Source organism: Megalobrama amblycephala, linkage group LG9, assembly GCF_018812025.1.
Source record: "Megalobrama amblycephala isolate DHTTF-2021 linkage group LG9, ASM1881202v1, whole genome shotgun sequence".
NCBI classification, from domain to species: Eukaryota; Metazoa; Chordata; class Actinopteri; order Cypriniformes; family Xenocyprididae; genus Megalobrama; species Megalobrama amblycephala.
The window spans coordinates 38,069,875-38,089,001 of record NC_063052.1 but is presented as its reverse complement, the minus strand read 5'-3'; the positions used below and the strand labels follow the sequence as shown (position 1 = coordinate 38,089,001).

General features: G+C 35.6%; 2 protein-coding genes across 4 annotated transcripts in view; both read left to right on the top strand.

Annotated features, from left to right (window-relative positions):
* The window catches only part of snx13 (sorting nexin 13), a 34,029-nt gene extending 21,347 nt beyond the window's left edge, over nucleotides 1-12,682 (top strand). The window contains exons 12-26 of one of the 3 annotated variants that reach the window (XM_048203512.1): nucleotides 98-197; nucleotides 284-480; nucleotides 606-710; nucleotides 1,933-2,065; nucleotides 2,891-2,928; nucleotides 3,019-3,088; nucleotides 3,494-3,636; nucleotides 5,745-5,852; nucleotides 5,950-6,060; nucleotides 7,041-7,202; nucleotides 7,431-7,502; nucleotides 8,880-9,025; nucleotides 9,114-9,182; nucleotides 9,256-9,368; nucleotides 9,950-12,682. In XM_048203512.1, the coding sequence (XP_048059469.1) occupies nucleotides 98-197; nucleotides 284-480; nucleotides 606-710; nucleotides 1,933-2,065; nucleotides 2,891-2,928; nucleotides 3,019-3,088; nucleotides 3,494-3,636; nucleotides 5,745-5,852; nucleotides 5,950-6,060; nucleotides 7,041-7,202; nucleotides 7,431-7,502; nucleotides 8,880-9,025; nucleotides 9,114-9,182; nucleotides 9,256-9,368; nucleotides 9,950-10,182 (1,800 nt within the window). In that variant the 3' untranslated portion in view covers nucleotides 10,183-12,682. Of the gene's footprint in view, nucleotides 1-97; nucleotides 198-283; nucleotides 481-605; nucleotides 711-1,932; nucleotides 2,066-2,890; nucleotides 2,929-3,018; nucleotides 3,089-3,460; nucleotides 3,637-5,744; nucleotides 5,853-5,949; nucleotides 6,061-7,040; nucleotides 7,203-7,430; nucleotides 7,503-8,879; nucleotides 9,026-9,113; nucleotides 9,183-9,255; nucleotides 9,369-9,949 lie in introns of all 3 variants that reach the window. The other 2 variants (XM_048203511.1, XM_048203513.1) reach the window with 2 other exon arrangements.
* A 3,490-nt stretch (nucleotides 12,683-16,172) lies between these two features.
* The window catches only part of LOC125276086 (serine/threonine-protein phosphatase 6 regulatory ankyrin repeat subunit A-like), a 35,604-nt gene continuing 32,649 nt past the window's right edge, over nucleotides 16,173-19,127 (top strand). The window contains exon 1 of the mRNA XM_048203508.1: nucleotides 16,173-16,356. Coding sequence (XP_048059465.1) covers nucleotides 16,333-16,356 — 24 coding nt within the window. The 5' untranslated portion in view covers nucleotides 16,173-16,332. The remainder of the gene's footprint in view (nucleotides 16,357-19,127) is intronic.

Sequence of the window (19,127 nt, the reverse complement as noted above, 5' to 3'; positions counted from 1 at the left end):
CTTTTGAAATCATTTTAATTATTAACAGCGATTAATCGGTTGTCTGACAATTAACATTTCACCCTCAGAATGACTATTTAACATTTTTGCCAAACAGGAAGTTGACACTTTGAAACTCGCAGCTAATTTTGGGAAGTTGTGTGTGATTCCGTTGGAACATATCCTAGTGCATAACATCGCACTGCAGTTCTTCATGGGTGAGTCGAGATGGATACACAAACTGTCCTCTTGTTTGAAATACATCATCACCTCGTCCCTTATTGCTTCTTATCTTTCTCTATAGACTACATGCAGCACATGGGCGGTCAGGCGGTTCTGTTCTTCTGGCTGACGGTGGAGGGTTATCGGGTCACGGCGCAGCAGCAGTTGGAGGTCTTACAGAGCAGCCAGAGGGATGGAAAAAAGCAGAGCACCCAGACAACCAAAGGGCTGCTGAGAGCTGCTGCGGTGGGCGTCTATGACCAGTATCTGTCTGAGAAGGTGAAATGATTCAGATTTACCAGTTCTTAAACTTCACACAAAAACAAACTGAGGTTTACCGCATATAGTGCATGGCGGGAGCGAAGATATGAAGTGATGATTGACATGGTTCTTTTTCCAATCAGGCCTCTCCAAGGGTGCAGGTGGATGAAGCGTCTGTTACCAGACTGGCTCAAAAGCTCAGCAAAGAGGATCCCACGCCTGAGATATTTGATGAGATCCAGAGAAAGGTCAGTGTGCATCAGAGATGTTCACGAGTCTTTTATCTGGAGTCCGAGTCAAGTCTGAAGTCTTTATCCCTGGAGTCTCGAGTCTCTACTTTTTTTTTTTCTCATAATCAAATCCTATTTTTTTATCCTAGTTGCATTATATAGACAAAATAATATGATCTTTCTATAATCTGTTTTATTTGAAATTAAGGTCCTTTGATGTAAGGGATAATGGATTATTTTATAATCCATTAAAATGTACAAAACAGTCGTCCTGGCAACACGAGTAGTCATTTTCAATAGTCACTAAGCGGACACAAGATGTCGCCAGTGAGTCACGGTTTGTTATACGGCAGTTTGTTATACAGCTTTGTTGTTATTGATGACAGTCATTATCATAAAATAACAAATTTTGGAATGTTTAAGAATGTCAATTGAAAACTCTACACATGCTGATTGTGATATGTTAAAATATGAGCTTTAAGTAATAAATAGATTAACATCTCTTTCTCTCTCTCTTATGGACACACATTAAGAAATAGAAAAGCTGCAAATCATACAAAATATTGATAAAACCTAGTGCTAGGTTTAAAGTCTAGATTTTTTTGTTGTTCATATTTTACAGACTGGCCATTCAAATGAGCCATGCAGCTACACCACAGTATAATAGTTATTTGTGTGAGTTTATGTGACTAACCTTTGTGGATGTGATGTCTCATAAAATTTGATGATATTGTTCGGGTGTCTTTAATTGTTTTCCCACATTCTGTGCGTCTAGCTGATCTGACGTGATAATAAACCCAAACGAAAGAACATATGGCACGGTGGCTCCCGTCATGTTGCATGGGACTCTTATTATGACATTTCGGAGTTTACGCGCACGGACATGCGTAATCAAATTCTATGACAAAAGTTTCCTTATGATCTACCACGTAAGGAAATATATGTGACGCAGATTATAAAACCATTTAAACACAACACAAATTCTTTATTTAGTATGACTTCAGTTATGGGTAAAAGACTTGAGTCGTTTTTAAAACATTCAGAGTCTTTTGTGCCGAGTCGAGTCAAGTCTGAAGTCATTTCAGGTCGAGTCCGAGTCTGAAGTCTGTTAAAATGCGACTCGAGTGTGACTCGAGTCCGAGTCTCTAACTCGAGTGCCCATCTCTGGTGTGCATGTATGTGTGATTTGTGTATTCTGACCAATAAAAAGGCCACTAATTGAGCTCACTGTGTTTTTCAGGTGTATGATATGATGTTGAAGGATGAACGGTATTACCCGTCTTTTAGGCAGCACCCGCTGTATGTGCGGATGCTGGCCGAGCTGGACATGCTGAAGGAACCCAGTTTCAGGGGATCTGATGACGGGGACGGAGGTGAGAAACACACACGGGATCAGATCTGTCATGAATGACAGCAACAATGAGTCGAAGCATCATCTCCTAAGGCTATGTCTACATTAAACCGGATACATTTTAAGATGGCATTTTCGTTTTTAAAATGTGCTCCGTCCTCACTAGTATTTTCAAGCTTTTTCCAAAAATGTATCGTCCACTCTGAAACGTTGGAAGATGCTTAAATCATCTTACTGCACCACATGCGAAAACATAATTAAAGCTCTCTGAGATGATGCCAAGAGACCAGACATAATGCATTTCTCATGTTAATCTCCTGGCACAATCATTTTATTAGCGAAATATCTCACCACTTACTGACGCATTCAGGTCGCACTCGATTACCACTCCGTGTATGGTCTAAAACGCAATGCGCCGTTTTTGTGTGTGTCCCTTTAAATGCAAATCAGTTGCTGCTCCCAGCCCCCTTTCCAGAAGAGGGCGGAGCTTTAAAAGCTCAACAACAACAAAGCTGGAGAATCTCACGCAGCCAAAATGAGGATTGTCAGTAACGGTGTTCAGCCTTACATTGTTCAAACCGGAGTCGACACTGATGGAGAGACTCAGGAAGAAGTTATAAGTTTTAGAATGAAACTGGACGTTTTCAAATTCTCAGTTTTCACAGTCCTTACTACAACACGAAAACGGCATATTCATATTTATCCACTTGGGAGTGCATTTTCGCAGGACAAAAACACTTTAATGTGGATGAAAGGCCAAAACGTAGAGAAAAAGATGCGTTTTCAAATGTGTCTGAATTAGTGTAGATGTAGCACAAATTGAATTCTTATTTCTCTGTTTCTCCAGAGTCATTCAACGGGTCTCCAACAGGAAGCATTAATTTAGTATGTTAAATAAAACTGTTCATATCTATATATACATACGTTGTGCTGAATGTGTCCGATGTGTTTCTAATGAATGTGTGTGTTTTGTAGTCATTAGATGATCTCAGCAGCGGGAGCGTGGATGAGTCTGCTCAGCTTCATGCCTTTATCTCTGATACAGGTGAGAATTGTGCCTGAATTTTGCCATTTTAAAAGATAAATACTGTTTCAAGGTTTCAAATTAAAAGTCTGTGTGATTTAAAGAGACATTCAGTGTTCCTCTCTTCTCTAGTCATCACTTCTCATTTTCAAACTTCGTTTATTTGAAGGATGCAACACTTTTCCTGCCACTTTGTTTTCAATCTTATTCTGTGACTATCATTCCATCAACTTTATTTCTTTATTTTCTTACATTCATTTTCTTTCCCTCTGTCCCTGTGTCGCTTTGTCTTCTGTTGTCCTCTCTCGGCTGTATGTCTGTCTTGTCGCTCTTGTTCTCTTTTCCCCTGCCGGCTCTTGCACCATCATTTCCATCGCTCCTGCCTCTCTGTAGTTGATGCTTTTCTAAACCAACTTCCTATGGCAGGCGTTTGTAACGATCATGGGAAGACATACGCCCTTTACACCATCACCGTCATACGCAAGAACTCCGACGGCAGTGAGGACATTTGGAAGACGTACCGTCGCTACAGCGATTTTCATGACTTCCACATGCGCATCACGGAGCAGGTGAGAGGGGAAAGCTGAAGAACTTTACCCATAAATGGACATCATACATCACCTATCAGGGTAGATTGTGTACTGCCTTTTAAGTTATGGAGATTTTTTTTTTAACTATTTATTTATCACTATATAATTTATAAACTATATTTTACTATTTATTTACTATATAATAGTAAAAAAAAATGTAAAAATTAAATCTGCATAACTTGCAGGCAGTACAACAAACAACCCTGATGTATAAATTCTTGCCAATTGTAATACATGATATTATTGTTATAAATGTTATAATTTAATTGTTATAAATATTTTTTTCCATTAATGCAATTTGGGGGGAAATGTGCTGAAGTCACAATGAATAATGTTATTAAAAATATAAATAAATAAATAAAAAATATATAGATAATATAATAGAAAAATGTCGTTAAATTTCGAGAAAAAAGTCGAGATAAAATGTTGAGAATAAACTCGTTAAATTACGAGAAAAAACTTGTTAAATTTCGAGAAAAAAGTCGAGATAAAATGTTGAGAATAAACTCGTTAAATTACGAGAAAAAACTTGTTAAATTTCGAGAAAAAAGTCGAGATAAAATGTTGAGAATAAACTCGTTAAATTACGAGAAAAAACTCGTTAAATTTCGAGAAAAAAGTCGAGATAAAATGTTGAGAATAAACTCGTTAAATTACGAGAAAAAACTTGTTAAATTTCGAGAAAAAAGTCGAGATAAAATGTTGAGAATAAACTCGTTAAATTACGAGAAAAAACTCGTTAAATTTCGAGAAAAAAGTCGAGATAAAATGTTGAGAATAAACTCGTTAAATTACGAGAAAAAAATCGTTAAATTTCGAGAAAAAAGTCGAGATAAAACGTTGAGAATAAACTCGTTAAATTACGAGAAAAAACTCGTTAAATTTCGAGAAAAAAGTCGAGATAAAACGTTGAGAATAAACTCGTTAAATTACGAGAAAAAACTTGTTAAATTACGAGAAAAAACTCTTTACAATTTCGAGAAAAAAGTCGAGATAAAATGTTGAGAATAAACTCGTTAAATTACGAGAAAAAACTTGTTAAATTACGAGAAAAAACTCGTTAAATTTCGAGAAAAAAGTCGAGATAAAATGTTGAGAATAAACTCGTTAAATTACGAGAAAAAACTCGTTACATTTCGAGAAAATAGTCGAGATAAAATGTTGAGAATAAACTCGTTAAATTACGACATTTTATCTAGACTTTTTTCTCGAAATTTAACGACATTTTTCTCATAATTTAACGAATTTGTTCTCGTAATTTAACGACTTTTTTTTTGTAATTTAACGACTTTTTTCTCGTAATTTTAAGGCTTTATTCTCAACATTTTATCTCGACTTTTTTCTCGAAATTTAACGAGTTTAATCTCGAGATGGTTTTATTTTTTTATTATTGCTTGGCCCTAATCCTCTTCCGTAATATGTGTGTGTGTGTGTGTGTGTGTGTGTGTGTGTATATATATATATATATATATATATATATATATATATATATATATATATATATATATATATATATATATATATATAAAAAAAAAAAAATATGTATTTAGTAATTTTTCTTTAAAACCATTATTTGAGAAATTGAAATTTTCATATTTTCATTCTCTATAAGCAAAATGGGTATTTTTATTATTGTTATTTATTTTTATTTTCGTTGTTCTTGAAACAAATTCACAACAATCCTAATTTCATCATATCTTAAAATATATATGGATGCAGCTTGTATTGGCTTCATAAAAATCAGATTTTAATCCAGACATTTTTCTATATTTTCTGTGCTGATTATGGGTGAATCTGCAAATTTCTAATTAATTTTAAACATGATATAATATGTTAAACAACGATGTAGACTTTACTCATATTGATACTTTAAATCATAATGAACTAGCCAATATATTTATTAAACTAGCATGCCAGGGAATAAGGAAGTGTAGAAAAACTATTGTTCAAATTCTGTGAGTTCTGCAAACACAGTTTCCATGTTAGTCTGGAAATGCGTAAAAATTTGGTCTGCCAGTGTGAACAAAGTTATTTTCTGACCTAAATGGCTTTTATGGAGTTTGCTGAGATCTGTGTCCTTTCTTTAGTTTGAGAGCCTTGGTCCGATTCTCAAGCTTCCTGGCAAAAAGACCTTTAACAACATGGACAGGGAGTTTTTGGAGAAAAGGAAGAAGGACCTGAACTCATATTTACAGGTGGGTCAGATCAGGACATGTGTTTTTTTTTTTTTTTGGATTCTGCTAGCTCAGGTGTTTTGATCCAGGTGTGCTGAGAGCCGAATTTGTCTTACAGCTGCTGTTGAATCCTGAGATGGTGAAGGCCTGCCCCACGCTGTTGCCCTACGTCTATGACTTTCTGGAAAACAAAGCGTACAGCAAAGGCAAAGGGGAATTTGCACGCAAGGTGAGAAACGCCACATACAGACCGCATGCAGAAAATATGCTCTGAATAATCAGTGAAGGTGTATAAATCCAGATTTAGCCAGAAATCAATCTAGGCATGTTTTTCACCAAAGGAACGCAAATTAAGAATCATATTTATCCATTTTTTTTTAATGCACCAACATAAAACATTTACCAATATACACTACTGTTCAAAAGTTTGTGGTCAGTAAGAGTTTTAAATGTTTTTCTTCTGCTTACCAAGGCTGCATTTATTTGATAAAAAATGCAATAAAAACAGAAATAATGTGAAATATTATTGAGATTTAAAATACCCATTTTCTATGTGAAAATATTTTTCACATAGAACTCCATTTTTAAGGACTCAGAAAGTTCAAAAGAACAGCATTTATTTGAAATAGAAATATTTTGTGACATTATAAATTACTGATAGATTTAATGCATTGTTGTGGGAAAAAAAAAAAAAATTCTTTAGAAAAAAAAAACTTACTGACCTCAAATTTTTCACAGAGGTGTATATTTTTGCAAGAAAAAGTAATGCTTGTAAAATGAAGCATGGAGACATCAGTAAATGCAAACTACTCATTAAATCAATGCACTGCAACAGAAATCATTAACAAATTCAAATAAAAACCCCATACATGCTATCTATAACAACTGTCACACTAACAGCGATTTGGAGTTACCAAAAGTCATTGAATTCAATGAGAGTTGGCGATTCAGGACAACATGAGGAATATCAACCACTGGCGGAGCGGGAAAGTTGAGCAGGTTTAAGTTAATTAGCAGCAGCAAAGACAATTAAGCTCCCATGATCCACGTCTGCAGTTCAGTAAGAACACCTGCTTGCGACGAACAGTGATTAAATTGCTGTCAGCGTCAACGCACCCCAATGTATTCATCCAGAGGGGAGCGGCATAGTTGTTGTCTGATGGGATTCGCAGTTTTTGTAAATTTGTCCTGTTCTCTGGACTCGGACAGATGGACACGTTTGTGAATCCTCTCCGGAGCTCCATGCGGAATGTGTCCAATGCTGTGAAGTCACTGCCGGACAGCCTGGCCGAGGGAGTGTCCAAAGTCTCGGCGGACGTGGGCCAGGATTTTAAGAAACTTGGCCAGGATATTAAACAATCCATATTTAAGGTAGAGCACGTCAGCGTGAAATGCGAAAGACCTCAGAAACTGGACACTTTACATGTTGACTTTATTTAGCCTGTTTCTGTATAACTGGGAAACTTAGTCTCTGCCTTTAGTCAGTAATTTCACATGCATAGCTGAGCTGGTGCAGAAATACGGTTGCACGTAGGCAAAGTATTTGAGCTCGACTGGTGATATTTTATGAGCTTTTACCAATGAACGTATGCTCCACAGGTGCCTCCTTTACTCCAAAAGTCTGACATCGATCCCGAACACTGCCGTGTCTCGGCCCAGCTGGACGACAACGTAAGTCAACATCACATCATAAACTTGGCTAAATCACTCTAACACAGCCTCAAGAGGTTTGCTGCTTTTATAAAACAGCGCAATATTTTTAAAGGCACTAATAATAATGACATTTATTTTAATAATTGTAAGCAATTCTAGTAAAAGTTTTATGGTTTGATGTTTTAAAAGCAAAGAAATTATGACATTAGTGATAATATTAATGTTATTAATATGAGTGATTAATATATTTTTTTTCAAATTAAAATTATTATTTGTATTTATTTTTTTAATAAAATATTTTTTTATTATTTATAATATTATACTCAGTTTATTTTACAGTACAGTAGTAATGTTTAAAAGCAAATAAATTATGACATTAGTGTTAATATTAATGTTATAAATTTGAGTGATTTTATATTTTTTTTTTTCAAATTAAAATTATTTTTTTTTTTTAATAAAATAATTTTTTTTATATTATACTCAGTTTATTATTTTACAGTACAGTAGTAATGTTTAAAAGCAAATACATTATGACATTAGTATTAATATTGATGTTATTAATATTAGTGTTTTTTATTTTTCAAATTAAAATGATTATTTTTATTTTTATTTACATTGTATAAATGTATAAATTTATAGAGAAATGTATGAAATGTAAGAATTTAATTATAATTTAATAAAATAGTATGTATATTTATTATTATTATTATTATTATTATTATTATTATTATTAATCATTCTTTTTTTTTTTTCATTTTACAGTACAGTATTGTTATTACCATAGTAGTGTATTTCTTTATTGGATTTAAATTTTTATAATGTAATATAATGATAATTATTAAATACTTATTTTTTTATTTTACAGTACAATAGTATTATTACCGTAGTAATTTGTTTCTTAAATGAATTTTAATTTTAATTTTATTTTATTTAAAAATATAAAATTATTATTATTTTTGTTATTAAATACTTTAATTTAATTGTTATACTTTAATAAAATGATAATAATACTTATTGTTTTAAAATAGCTATTTTTTATTTTACAGTACAATTGTATTATTTGCATAGTTATGTATTTATTGATTTTTACTTTTATAATTTAATAAAATTATATTTATTGTTATTATTGCATAATCATATTGAATAGTTTCCTTAATAACAACAGTGTCAGTGTGGCCTGAGAACACTGTTACTCCACATTTTAAAGGTGATATTTAAAAATATTCTTCTTGACCCGCTGACCCTCCTATGGGGGTTTTCCTCACTGTCACCTTTTTTACCCCAGTTTGTTTGCATCCCTGTTTATTGGTCATTTTTTCACTGACTTTGCATGTGGTCTGTCTAATCAGATTTTAGAGTTAGAGCTGCGAGTTTCATAAATGTTTTGTTGTGCAGGTGGATGATAATATTCCACTGAGGGTAATGTTGCTGTTGATGGACGAAGTGTTTGACCTGAAGGAGAGAAATCAGTGGCTGCGGAGAAACATCAAAAACCTCCTACAGCAGCTCATCAAAGCGACGTACGGAGACACGATTAACAGGTGCGATGGACACGTGATCATACACGCATTATGACTTATTTTTCTCCTCTCTGTTCAACGGCAAACGTTTATTTTTGCTTCATTGCAGGAAAATCGTGGATCACGTCGACTACATGACCTCGCCTGAGCAAGTGTCTGATTATGTGAAGAGATTCAGGTGATGATTACATGCGTGTACTCTGAAATATGTGGTTCTGCTTCATCTGACCTGGGTTTTTTTGACTCCGCAGAGACTCTTACTGGCCGAACGGGATTCTCGCCGAGACGCCGCCCCGCAGAGACAAAAGCCTCCGCATGAGGACGCGGGTCGCCGCCAAAACCACACTCCTGGGCATCATGCCGGGTACATGCAATGAGTATTAGGGAAAGTGTTAAAACAAATAGTATCAAAATACCTACATTGGTACCAAGTCAGTACTGAAATTTTAAAAATGAGACGATACCAGTATTTCCCCCTAGCATTTTGAGCGGATTCTTAAACATCTCTGATTGGCCATTGTGTTCACGCACTCAACAGATATGTCTGTGACTGGCTACAATGATCAACGCTTCAAAATGTAAATAGACATTTTTGATGCTCTTCACTAAGTGATTACCGAGATGCACACAGGAGCGTTTGAAAGCAGGCGTCTGTCAGTGGATCTCTAATATAACCGCTGATAGACGGATCTGCTAATAGACGCCAGCTTTCAAACGCTACCGTGTGTATCTGTGTAAGCGCTCAGTGTCTATTTACAACATGTTTTTGAAGCGTTGATCATTGTAGCCAATCACAGACATATCTGTTGAGCGCGTGAACCAAACGGCCAATCAGAGGTGTTTTCGAATCCGCTCAAAATGCTGGTGTTGCCACATTTTTAATTTTTACAACACTAATACCAATCAATTTGACTTGAAATTTTGAATGTTTTCTCCTCCCATCAGATGAGTTGAAGCACATCATCGGGGCGGAGACCACGCGCAAGGGCATCCTGCGTGTCTTCGATATGTTCCAGCACCAATCTCTGAACCGGCGGCTGGTCTACGTCTTTCTGGAGGGCTTCCTGGAGACCTTGTTTCCTCAGTACAAGTTCCCCGAGCTCTTTGTAAAGCTCCACTCGCGCTCGCCACGTGTACTAAAATATTCACAAAAAATGCGCAGCTTGCACAAGAGGTGACAGACGGACGATTCTCCCACCGACGTAGAGGGGGAGGAGCCAGCGGCCGTCGACCTGCCACAGCGGCGCCTGAACGGAGGCGCGCGTGGTTCTCCAGACGGGATGTTGCGGCGGTAAACGCTTGAACACACGCCTCCCTCTTAGTGCCTCCTGGCTGTTCTCGTTTAAAGCACTGCATTGACACGGCCGTAGCATAGAGGATTCATTTTGTCATCGTCCGACACTTCGGTCACCTCTGAACCACTATGAAAGACTGGGCACTAAGTGATCGTTCTCTCCGTTTGTGTTTGTTTGGATGACACTGTGTAGATATATACGATTTTTGGGGGTTTATTTTGGGTTTGTTTTGTATTCGGCAGCGGTCGCCTCATCGTCAGTACAGTATGGGGAACGAAATCTGACCGAACCAACCTATGCACCTTAACACTCATCACAAGCAGAACCATATGATAAGGGTCAGCAGCAATGTATTATGATGTTCATTTACATACATTTTGTGGCACTGAAACTGAAACAGGCGTAACGTTATCCAGCCAACCAATCGGTTGCATGAAGTGGGCAGGGTTTAAAACAGGCCACGCCCCCCAGCCTTTCACTTACATTTAATAAAAAAATGACTTAAATCGTTATTTAAAGCCCTCGAACATATCAAAGGGGCACAGAGATGGTGGAATTCATATTTGCATGGCCGTCTTTGACGTTCGGGTGGCTACGCATACGGAGATATGCTTTAAACGAATGTACCTGTCTCTAGTGAGCCGATGTTTGTGTGTGTCCTGTTTTTATAACTCAATCCAGTGGAGGCTCGTGTACGTTTGTTTTTAAAAGTACTTTATTTTAGAATAGCAAGTGTAGCACTAAACTGCAACTGTCCGATGCCGAAGACTGTTTGAGTGTGAGATATAGAGTCAGCCTTAAATCCAAGACCAAGAGACGTGTGCTGTAGACGTAGCTTCCCCTCAAACACACACACACACACACACACACACACACACACACACGCACGGTCGCGCCCTCATGCACACACATCAAGGCGATATTGACAGTCCAACTCAGAGAATATGTTATTCTTTTTTTTGTGCAATATGTTTCTTTAATGCATGTTATATAATAATCATGTATGGGATAGTTTTCAAGTATATTCGAGTGAAGAATTTCAGAAGCGAATCCGAAACCACACGAAACTCTTCGAAACCACCTGAACATTCCGTTGTTGTAAGTGGCTTGTTTTAAAGGACTTGTTTTATAAGTCTGGCTTTTATGTTTGTGTTGGGGATGTTTTTGTTTTTAATGTTTCGTCACTCCTGCCGTTTTCTTGACGATTTGGATTTTTTGCCGTGTTTTGCTTTTAGGAACGAGTGAAAGCACATTGTAGACGAACGGAGGCTCAAAACAGAGGTCATCTGGCATTAGAGAACACACTTTCTTACTGTTAAACACTCTCCAGTCACACTTATGATATATCTACACTTTGCAAAAACATGCACGGGTCATATTTAACCCTTAAGTGAAAGTACATCAATTATATTTTGCATAAAGAAAATGAAGCCTTTTTTTTTTTTTTTTTTTATGACAATTAAGCACATTTACTTCCTTAATTCTCATTACTGTGATGATAAATATACACTGCCCGGCCAAAAAAAAAAAAAAAAGTTTTTTTTGTTTTGTTTTTTGCGCAGTGGGTATTACAATTAAAATGAATTATTATATAGTAATATACATAAAATAAATGTAAAAATAATATAATAATTATGTAAACTATTAAACTAATACAAATAAATTATTTTTCATGTTATGTAATAATAATTCGATTTTTCATCAGTTCAAGTCATGAGAATTGGAGCAGAAATTGTCTTGGAAAAGAGCTTTTTTTTACAAAAATATATAATTTATTTTGATTTTGGAGTGAATATGACCTGTCTCAGATTTCATGAGCTTCATCCTTAAGACCTGGTTCAGATCAACAGAAAATATACAAGAACTAATTATGTGTTTTTTAAATTAAAAACAGCACTTAAACTCTTTATTGAACATTGTTTCAGTTGCTGTGATTGATTGGCCAGCATCACGCAGGTTTACTCTTGCGATTTGCCTGTTTGTGGTCTTTCTCTACTGTGATTGGCTGGCACTGAGAAGCTGAACTCTGCTGTGATTGGTTGCGTCATACAGGAGCACACTTCCCCTTTAAATTTACTCAATGGTTGATACAAATGTTTCCGATTCCTGACTTGATTTTGTTTTCTGAATCCCCGTCTGTATGAATCTATGAAAATGAACTCTGCATATTGGTGTATAGTATGTGTCAGCGGTGTGCCTAAATGTACTGTCAATTATATTTTCTTATTTTTCTTTAACAAAGTAAGTCGATTTGAATGTCACGGTCATTTTAATAGACTGAAAAGGACTCTAAAAGGAGTAGAGTGTTTGCATTATGCTTCTAAAACATTCATTTTGAGCAGCTTAACTCAGTATAACACTAATAAAATTAACTCCAACTCACTGCCCTGTTCAGACTGCTGTCATTTACTGTACGTGTATGAATGCCATGATTGAGACGGAAATAAAAAGAAAGTCTTGACTAAGAATCAAGCATGGGAACTCTGAAAGTTTGACATTTATGTGCGGGTTTGTCTTTTAAGTTTTCTTGCATTCATTAACCGGATAAATATCAGAAACTGTTTTTGTAAGAGATTAAATGTTATTCTGAGATATAGAAATGTTGGTTGATGATATAATTGTTTTTTGTTATGGAAGATATTATAAATTACACCAGAAGAGCACGGAACTTCCGGATCAAAACACAGGCGAAGAAGCAGAAACAAGTGATAGAAGCATTGCTTATGCACATGTAAAATAACGAGATCATCACATTAAAAAGAATATAAATCAAAACTGCCAAATGTTACAGAATGAAATGTCGACCCATGAAGAGGTTTAGGACTGTGCGAGCTCTGGACGTGTTGAAGGACTTGATCTACTCATCTTCATATATTGTATATTCAGATATTCATAAAACAAAATATTCTGGGATGCATCAAAGTTTTGTGAAAATGATCAAAAATGCTGGCGCTGACGCAACTTTTTTCCCCCAAAAAAAAAATTCTGGTGGAGAAAGTTAAAATGCCAACCAAACGAATGCAACACCAGTTCCATTTTTTCCGTAAGGTGAATAGGGAAGGCGTAGGAAGTACAGCGTAAGCTTTTTAAAGAATACAAACGTGCAGTTTTGGCGGAACCATTTATTTATATAAAGCATATACATTTGCTTTAGACAGAAATATACATAACCATGTTTTCAATGGTGTATAAAGACCTTACATAATGAACCGTTATGTTTTTATTACCGTAGAATGAGCCATTTCTATCTACATACACAGTGGGTCCCCTTACATCGAAGTCGCCATTTTGCGGCGGCATGTTTCTACAGCAGCCCTAAACGGACAAACACTCTACAGAGCGTGTTTCGTCACTATGTTGTCCTTGTTTGTTGGTGTTTTTAGAGGCAGCTTGCATCGTCTCTACAATGAATACACACAGAGAAGTAGTAGTAGTAGTAGTTGTCTAGTTTATTAAAAGCAGAGACCTCATTGCTTGACTGGCTACTCTCTGCTGTCTCAGATGACGACATCTTTGTCCTGTGTCGGCCACCGTAGCTTCTCTATGTGCTTCGAAAGGGAGGGGTGAGCAGGGGATTAAGCAATTCGCAACATCACCACTAGATGCCGCTAAAATGTACACACTGCACCTTTAAAGACACCCCTGTTTTTAATGTTGAGCAAGTGGATCAGGTAGTCAGAGCTGGTGTGACTGAGTGGAGGCGGGGACTAATTTGCATATTCATGGAGCCAATGGCTCTCGATACTAAATAATGCAAGGGTGCAGAGTTACATTTAAGTTATTTCAAGGAATGAAGAAACATATTTATAATATATTCATATTAAAGATGCTCTAAGTGATGTCACGCGTTTTTAGGCCAAAAAATGTTTTGTCACATACAGCACACATCTCCTCACTATCCGCTAGCTGCCTGTCCCCTGAACACACTGTAAAAAAACGCGGTCTCTGTAGTCGCCACAAGCTCCAAAAACGGCAATAAAAACAAAGTGGTGCAGCCTGGACCACGAATCATAATAAACACGCTCCAGCCAATAACCGACAAGAATGATTTTAACTGCGCGTTCATGACTGTTTCAGGAAGCACGGAGGGGAGGAGGAGGAGGAGGAGGAGGGAGGGTCTAGCTAACCTCTGTTTTGTTTGACAACACTTCGAACGTCAACAGGAAGTTACTCCACCCAGGATCGCTTAGAGCACCTTTAAAATATAATATATTTTGATGATCAAAGATGTTTTAAGTGATACAATTATTGACTGCAGGGGGACTTTAAAGGTGCAGTAAGTGATTTCTGAGAAATGCTGTAGAAAGTGGATTAGATCAAGCACCAAAACACACTTGTAGCCAATCAGCAGTAAGGGGCGTGTCCACTCCTGAGAGGGAAGGTGCTTGTGTTGCATAGCCTGTTAATGAATTTGGGGGCGGTGTTAACATGAAATGGGCGTGGTAATTTTGGATTGGGGGCGTGTTCATCGTGTTCAGCACCTCTTACTGCACCTTTAATGCACTCCAAGGATGTTTCCTTACATTTCTAGGCATTATTGTTGGTGACATCAAGATGGCGCCAAAGCACACATTAACAAATGTGATCATCCACAGATGCAGCTGTGGTTATTATGGGAAGGAACTTTTTAGACAAATGTCAGGTTGTGAGAAGGGCCTCGGGAACTTCGTTAGACCTAAAGGTCAGAGTGATTCAGTGACACGTCTGCTATTTTTACACACACAGCTCTAGTATTTTTATCTGCTGGAGAGGCCAGTTTCCTTTTCTTAGATTCCCCAGGAGGAGAAATGACCATCTGTCTCATTACTGCACCCTAAAGCACTAACTTCTAAATTGCTCACATGCCAAAGCAGGCTATTTTATAAGTATAAATTGTTAGTAAGTTTATCTGAACATTTTCAAAACTGGAGACATTATCTGTATTGAATACCTTTATTTATTTTCATTTTTATTTATTTTATTACATAAAATGTAAATATTTTAAATTTTTGATTAAAAATCTAATTATTTTATTTAAATTATTTTATTATTAAATATAAAATAGCCTACATTTAAATTTATATTGTAAAAATAAATAAACTCCTTTGTAGAATTTATTGCATTTTTATAAAAAGTTAACAGACTCCTAAGACATTCAACATTCAGCTTGTGTGAATATATTTGAACGGTTTTTGGACAGTTTGATGAGAAAAACAACACTGAGAAAGGAACAACATCTCTGGAAGGAAACATCGATGACTTCACTCTTGCATCGCACTCGGTTTCAGCCAATCAGATGCGTCCTCGATGCGGCATTGTTGTGGAATGTCAGGCATAGATATTTTCAGACGATAAAAGAATGTCCACTCTGGATTTACTTCCGGGTTGAGTGGAACTGAGTCAACTGATTTGACTTCCACTATAATAAGAGATAATGCTAAAATCTTTGACAAGCAGTCCAATATATTCAGATCAGTGTCCCATTTGAGTTTAACACGAATAATCATTAAATAGTGTATTACCAGAACGTTGTACTTTGAATATCTATATAATTGAGCATGCAGTTAACCCATATGTTATTTGTTCTTGTAAATATGTAAGATATGAAAAGATTTGTTTAATAGTTAAATATTAAAAATGTTTTTTTACATGATAAATATGAAATAAATAATAAAGTCCTTCTAATATTTTATTGAAGTTATATTAATTTTTCACGGTTTTTTTTTTTTTTTTTTTGCATTTTGTGGATGTAATGCTTGGCTACATAATAATTCATCATATTTTAGCGCATCTGCAGCGCCCTCTATCGACCTCGCACCTGTAACTGCAGTGAGAGTCGCTCTACTGCAGAGTGGAAGCACTAGAAATGAAAGCTTCTGTGGCTTTGTGTTTGTGCCGCTTGTGTTTGTCTATTTCAGGAAGAGGAGAGGAAACTCGAGCCCAGCGCACACTGACATGTGAAGCAGAACATTACCCCTGGTCTGTCTGAGATGTTTCGGGCTCTTTTAGGCTTCATTTCCGCATGAATTCGAGCGCTGGAGGAGAAAGAAGAAGATGGTGCTGCGGATCCGAGAGCAGGTCTGTGATCAGTTACCTGCGCACACCTGAAACACACACCTCACCTGTGCTCAGATCTCAGGCTGTGCTGCATCACGATGCACAACTTTAAATGTTTAAAGGAGTTTGTGAATCAAACAGTCTAAGCTTTAAATATTTGCAAGTTTAAGTAGTTCAGTGATGGGTTTGTTGCTGCGGATGACCTGATGCGTTGTTGCAAAAATGCATTCTGTGCTTATTTATTTAGCAGTTACATTCTTTTTTACCCTAAAACACTTTGCGTAAAAGTATATTATCATCTGCATATGCTCAAATAACATGAACTTTTTGCAACATCAAAAATTTAACATTAAATGAGAAAAAGTTGTGAATGAATGCTATTTCATTCACATTTTTATTTATTTATTTTTAATTAATTAAATAATTTATTTATTTTATTTGTAGGCCTATTCATTTATTATTATTATTATTATACATTTTTAAATTGTCTTAAATAATTTTTTTAATTTATTTAATTTTTTTTTTTTTTTACAGTTCATTAAATTGTCTTTTTGGCTGAATTCGCATATTTTTGTATTTTTTGACTTGTTGCCATTTCATTTAAAACATTCTTTAATTAATTAATTAATTAATTAACACATTTTATTTATTTATTACTATTATTATTTTATATATATTTTTTATATTATTTTCTATTATAAAATTATTATATATTATTTTATAATTTTTTGTACATTCTTTAAATTGTCTTAAATCTCTTTAAATGTATTTTTATTTTATTTTTTACATATCATTAAATGGCCTTTTTGGCTAAATTCACATTTTTGTATATATATATTTTTTTTTACTGGATGCCATTTGGTTTAAAATTGTATTTATTTTTTAATTAATTAATTGATTTTATTTATTATTATTATTATTATTATTTATATTAATTCATATTATTTAATTATTAAATTTAATTTTATATAATTTTATATTTAATGTCTTAAATCTGTTTTTCAGTTATTTTTTTTACAAGCAGAGAGCCATGTTTAATATATTTGCCATTTTAAAGTCAAGTTGATCAGCATCTTCAGCTGTGATTGACAGATTCTGGCTGTCGTTACTGTTATTGTTATTAAGGCCTGCTTGATAAAACGAGGAATTTATGATTGACAGAAAGAAAGTTTAACAGCAGTCTGCTTATTAATTGAAGCATCATCCCTTCATGTGATGCAACGAAACCTGCATTTAGAAAGCACTTTTCCTCTTACTTCATTATAGGCTGTTAAATTCTGTTGAGAGGAGAACATAGTGAAATAAAAAAGCAGTCATGCAAAAAATGAAGTCTTTATCTTTTATTCAGGCTTTATAAGATGAATGATATTTGATTGATTTGTGAGAATATATAAATAGCATGAGACGGATGTTAGACAGGAGTGATCGCACACAGGAAGTGGCTTTCACATACAGCAGCCGCGGTCTTTGTTTGCAAGTTGTTTGAAAAATGGACAAAGAGAGAATGAAATAGCAGAACCTGCTGAAAGACATACATGGGCTTGAACTCAACTGGGTTACATTAATCTAGCTGTTCCACAGGGCCCAAAACCCCAATAAACCATCAAACCAGACCAGCTGGACCAGTGTGAACCAGCACAGCTCAAACAAACTAACCTCAGTAAACACGGTTTATCATGAACAGACAGCTTTTCTCATGTGGTTGTGCTTCTCTCGTCCTCTAGAGGGCGTTTGACTTCATCAAATCCCTTCAGACTCGATTCTGAGACTTTTAAACAAGCTCCTGCATGTTTAATCACTTTTCAAGTCTTACCAATAGTTATTAATAATAGTAATGAATGCTGGTTAATGTAAAACAGTTTACACACAATCAACTTCAAACTCCTTTCTGATACAAAACACAATTTTTACATTTTTTCCTCATTAAATATCCTGTTTTTCATCCGTCACAAAAGCAGGGATCTGGCCTGTAGTTCATATAGCTTGTGTCTGGCATGATATTTTTGTCAGTTCTGGCTGATTTTATGGAGGTCAGTGAAGGTCACACTAGAGCTGCACATTATATCGTCTGATTTAAACACATTATTGTATCAAATTCAGTCAGTGAACTTGATCTATGGCAGGTTTCAAAACTATGAAACTAACTTCTGCTGTTCATTATATTGTTGTGACACCTGGTTTCTCTTGATTCAGGTTGTATTATGTTCTGCACTGGTTCTCAGTATTTCATAGTGTCAAACTAAATTGATAATATCAGGCATATAACTGTATCTATCATCAGCTCTGAATCAGACAGTGTCTGTAATGATGCTTCTGTGGCTCTGCTGTTTCTGCAGGCAGCTTGTGACGGAACGTTTTCATTGGTTGTATTCTCTGGTAGATTGTAGCTTGTCATAGGCTGCGTGGATACAGGGGGCGGAGCTTAGAGGACTGTTTTAAAAGTCTTTATTTTTCTTTTGTGTGATAGTTTTCTCTTGAATGGCAGTGTGTATATAACTTCAAGTTTTCAGTTCTTATTTTATAACTCAAGTTTAGACTGCAGGGTTCAGGTAGGAAAATGTTTTGCTGTATCTTGCATCAGTATGTCAGAAAATGTCAACAGACTCCTGCAGTTCCTGAAATAATACTGTGGCGTGATCTGCTGGGGCATTGTGCATCCCATCATGCATTGCAGTGGTAATTAATTGTAAACTCCATTTTTAGTTCATGATTACAAGACCCATTGCAATAACCATGCAATTCTTACTGTTATATTTAGAAATTTGCAAGCTTTCTCTTTGAGAGTTTAATTA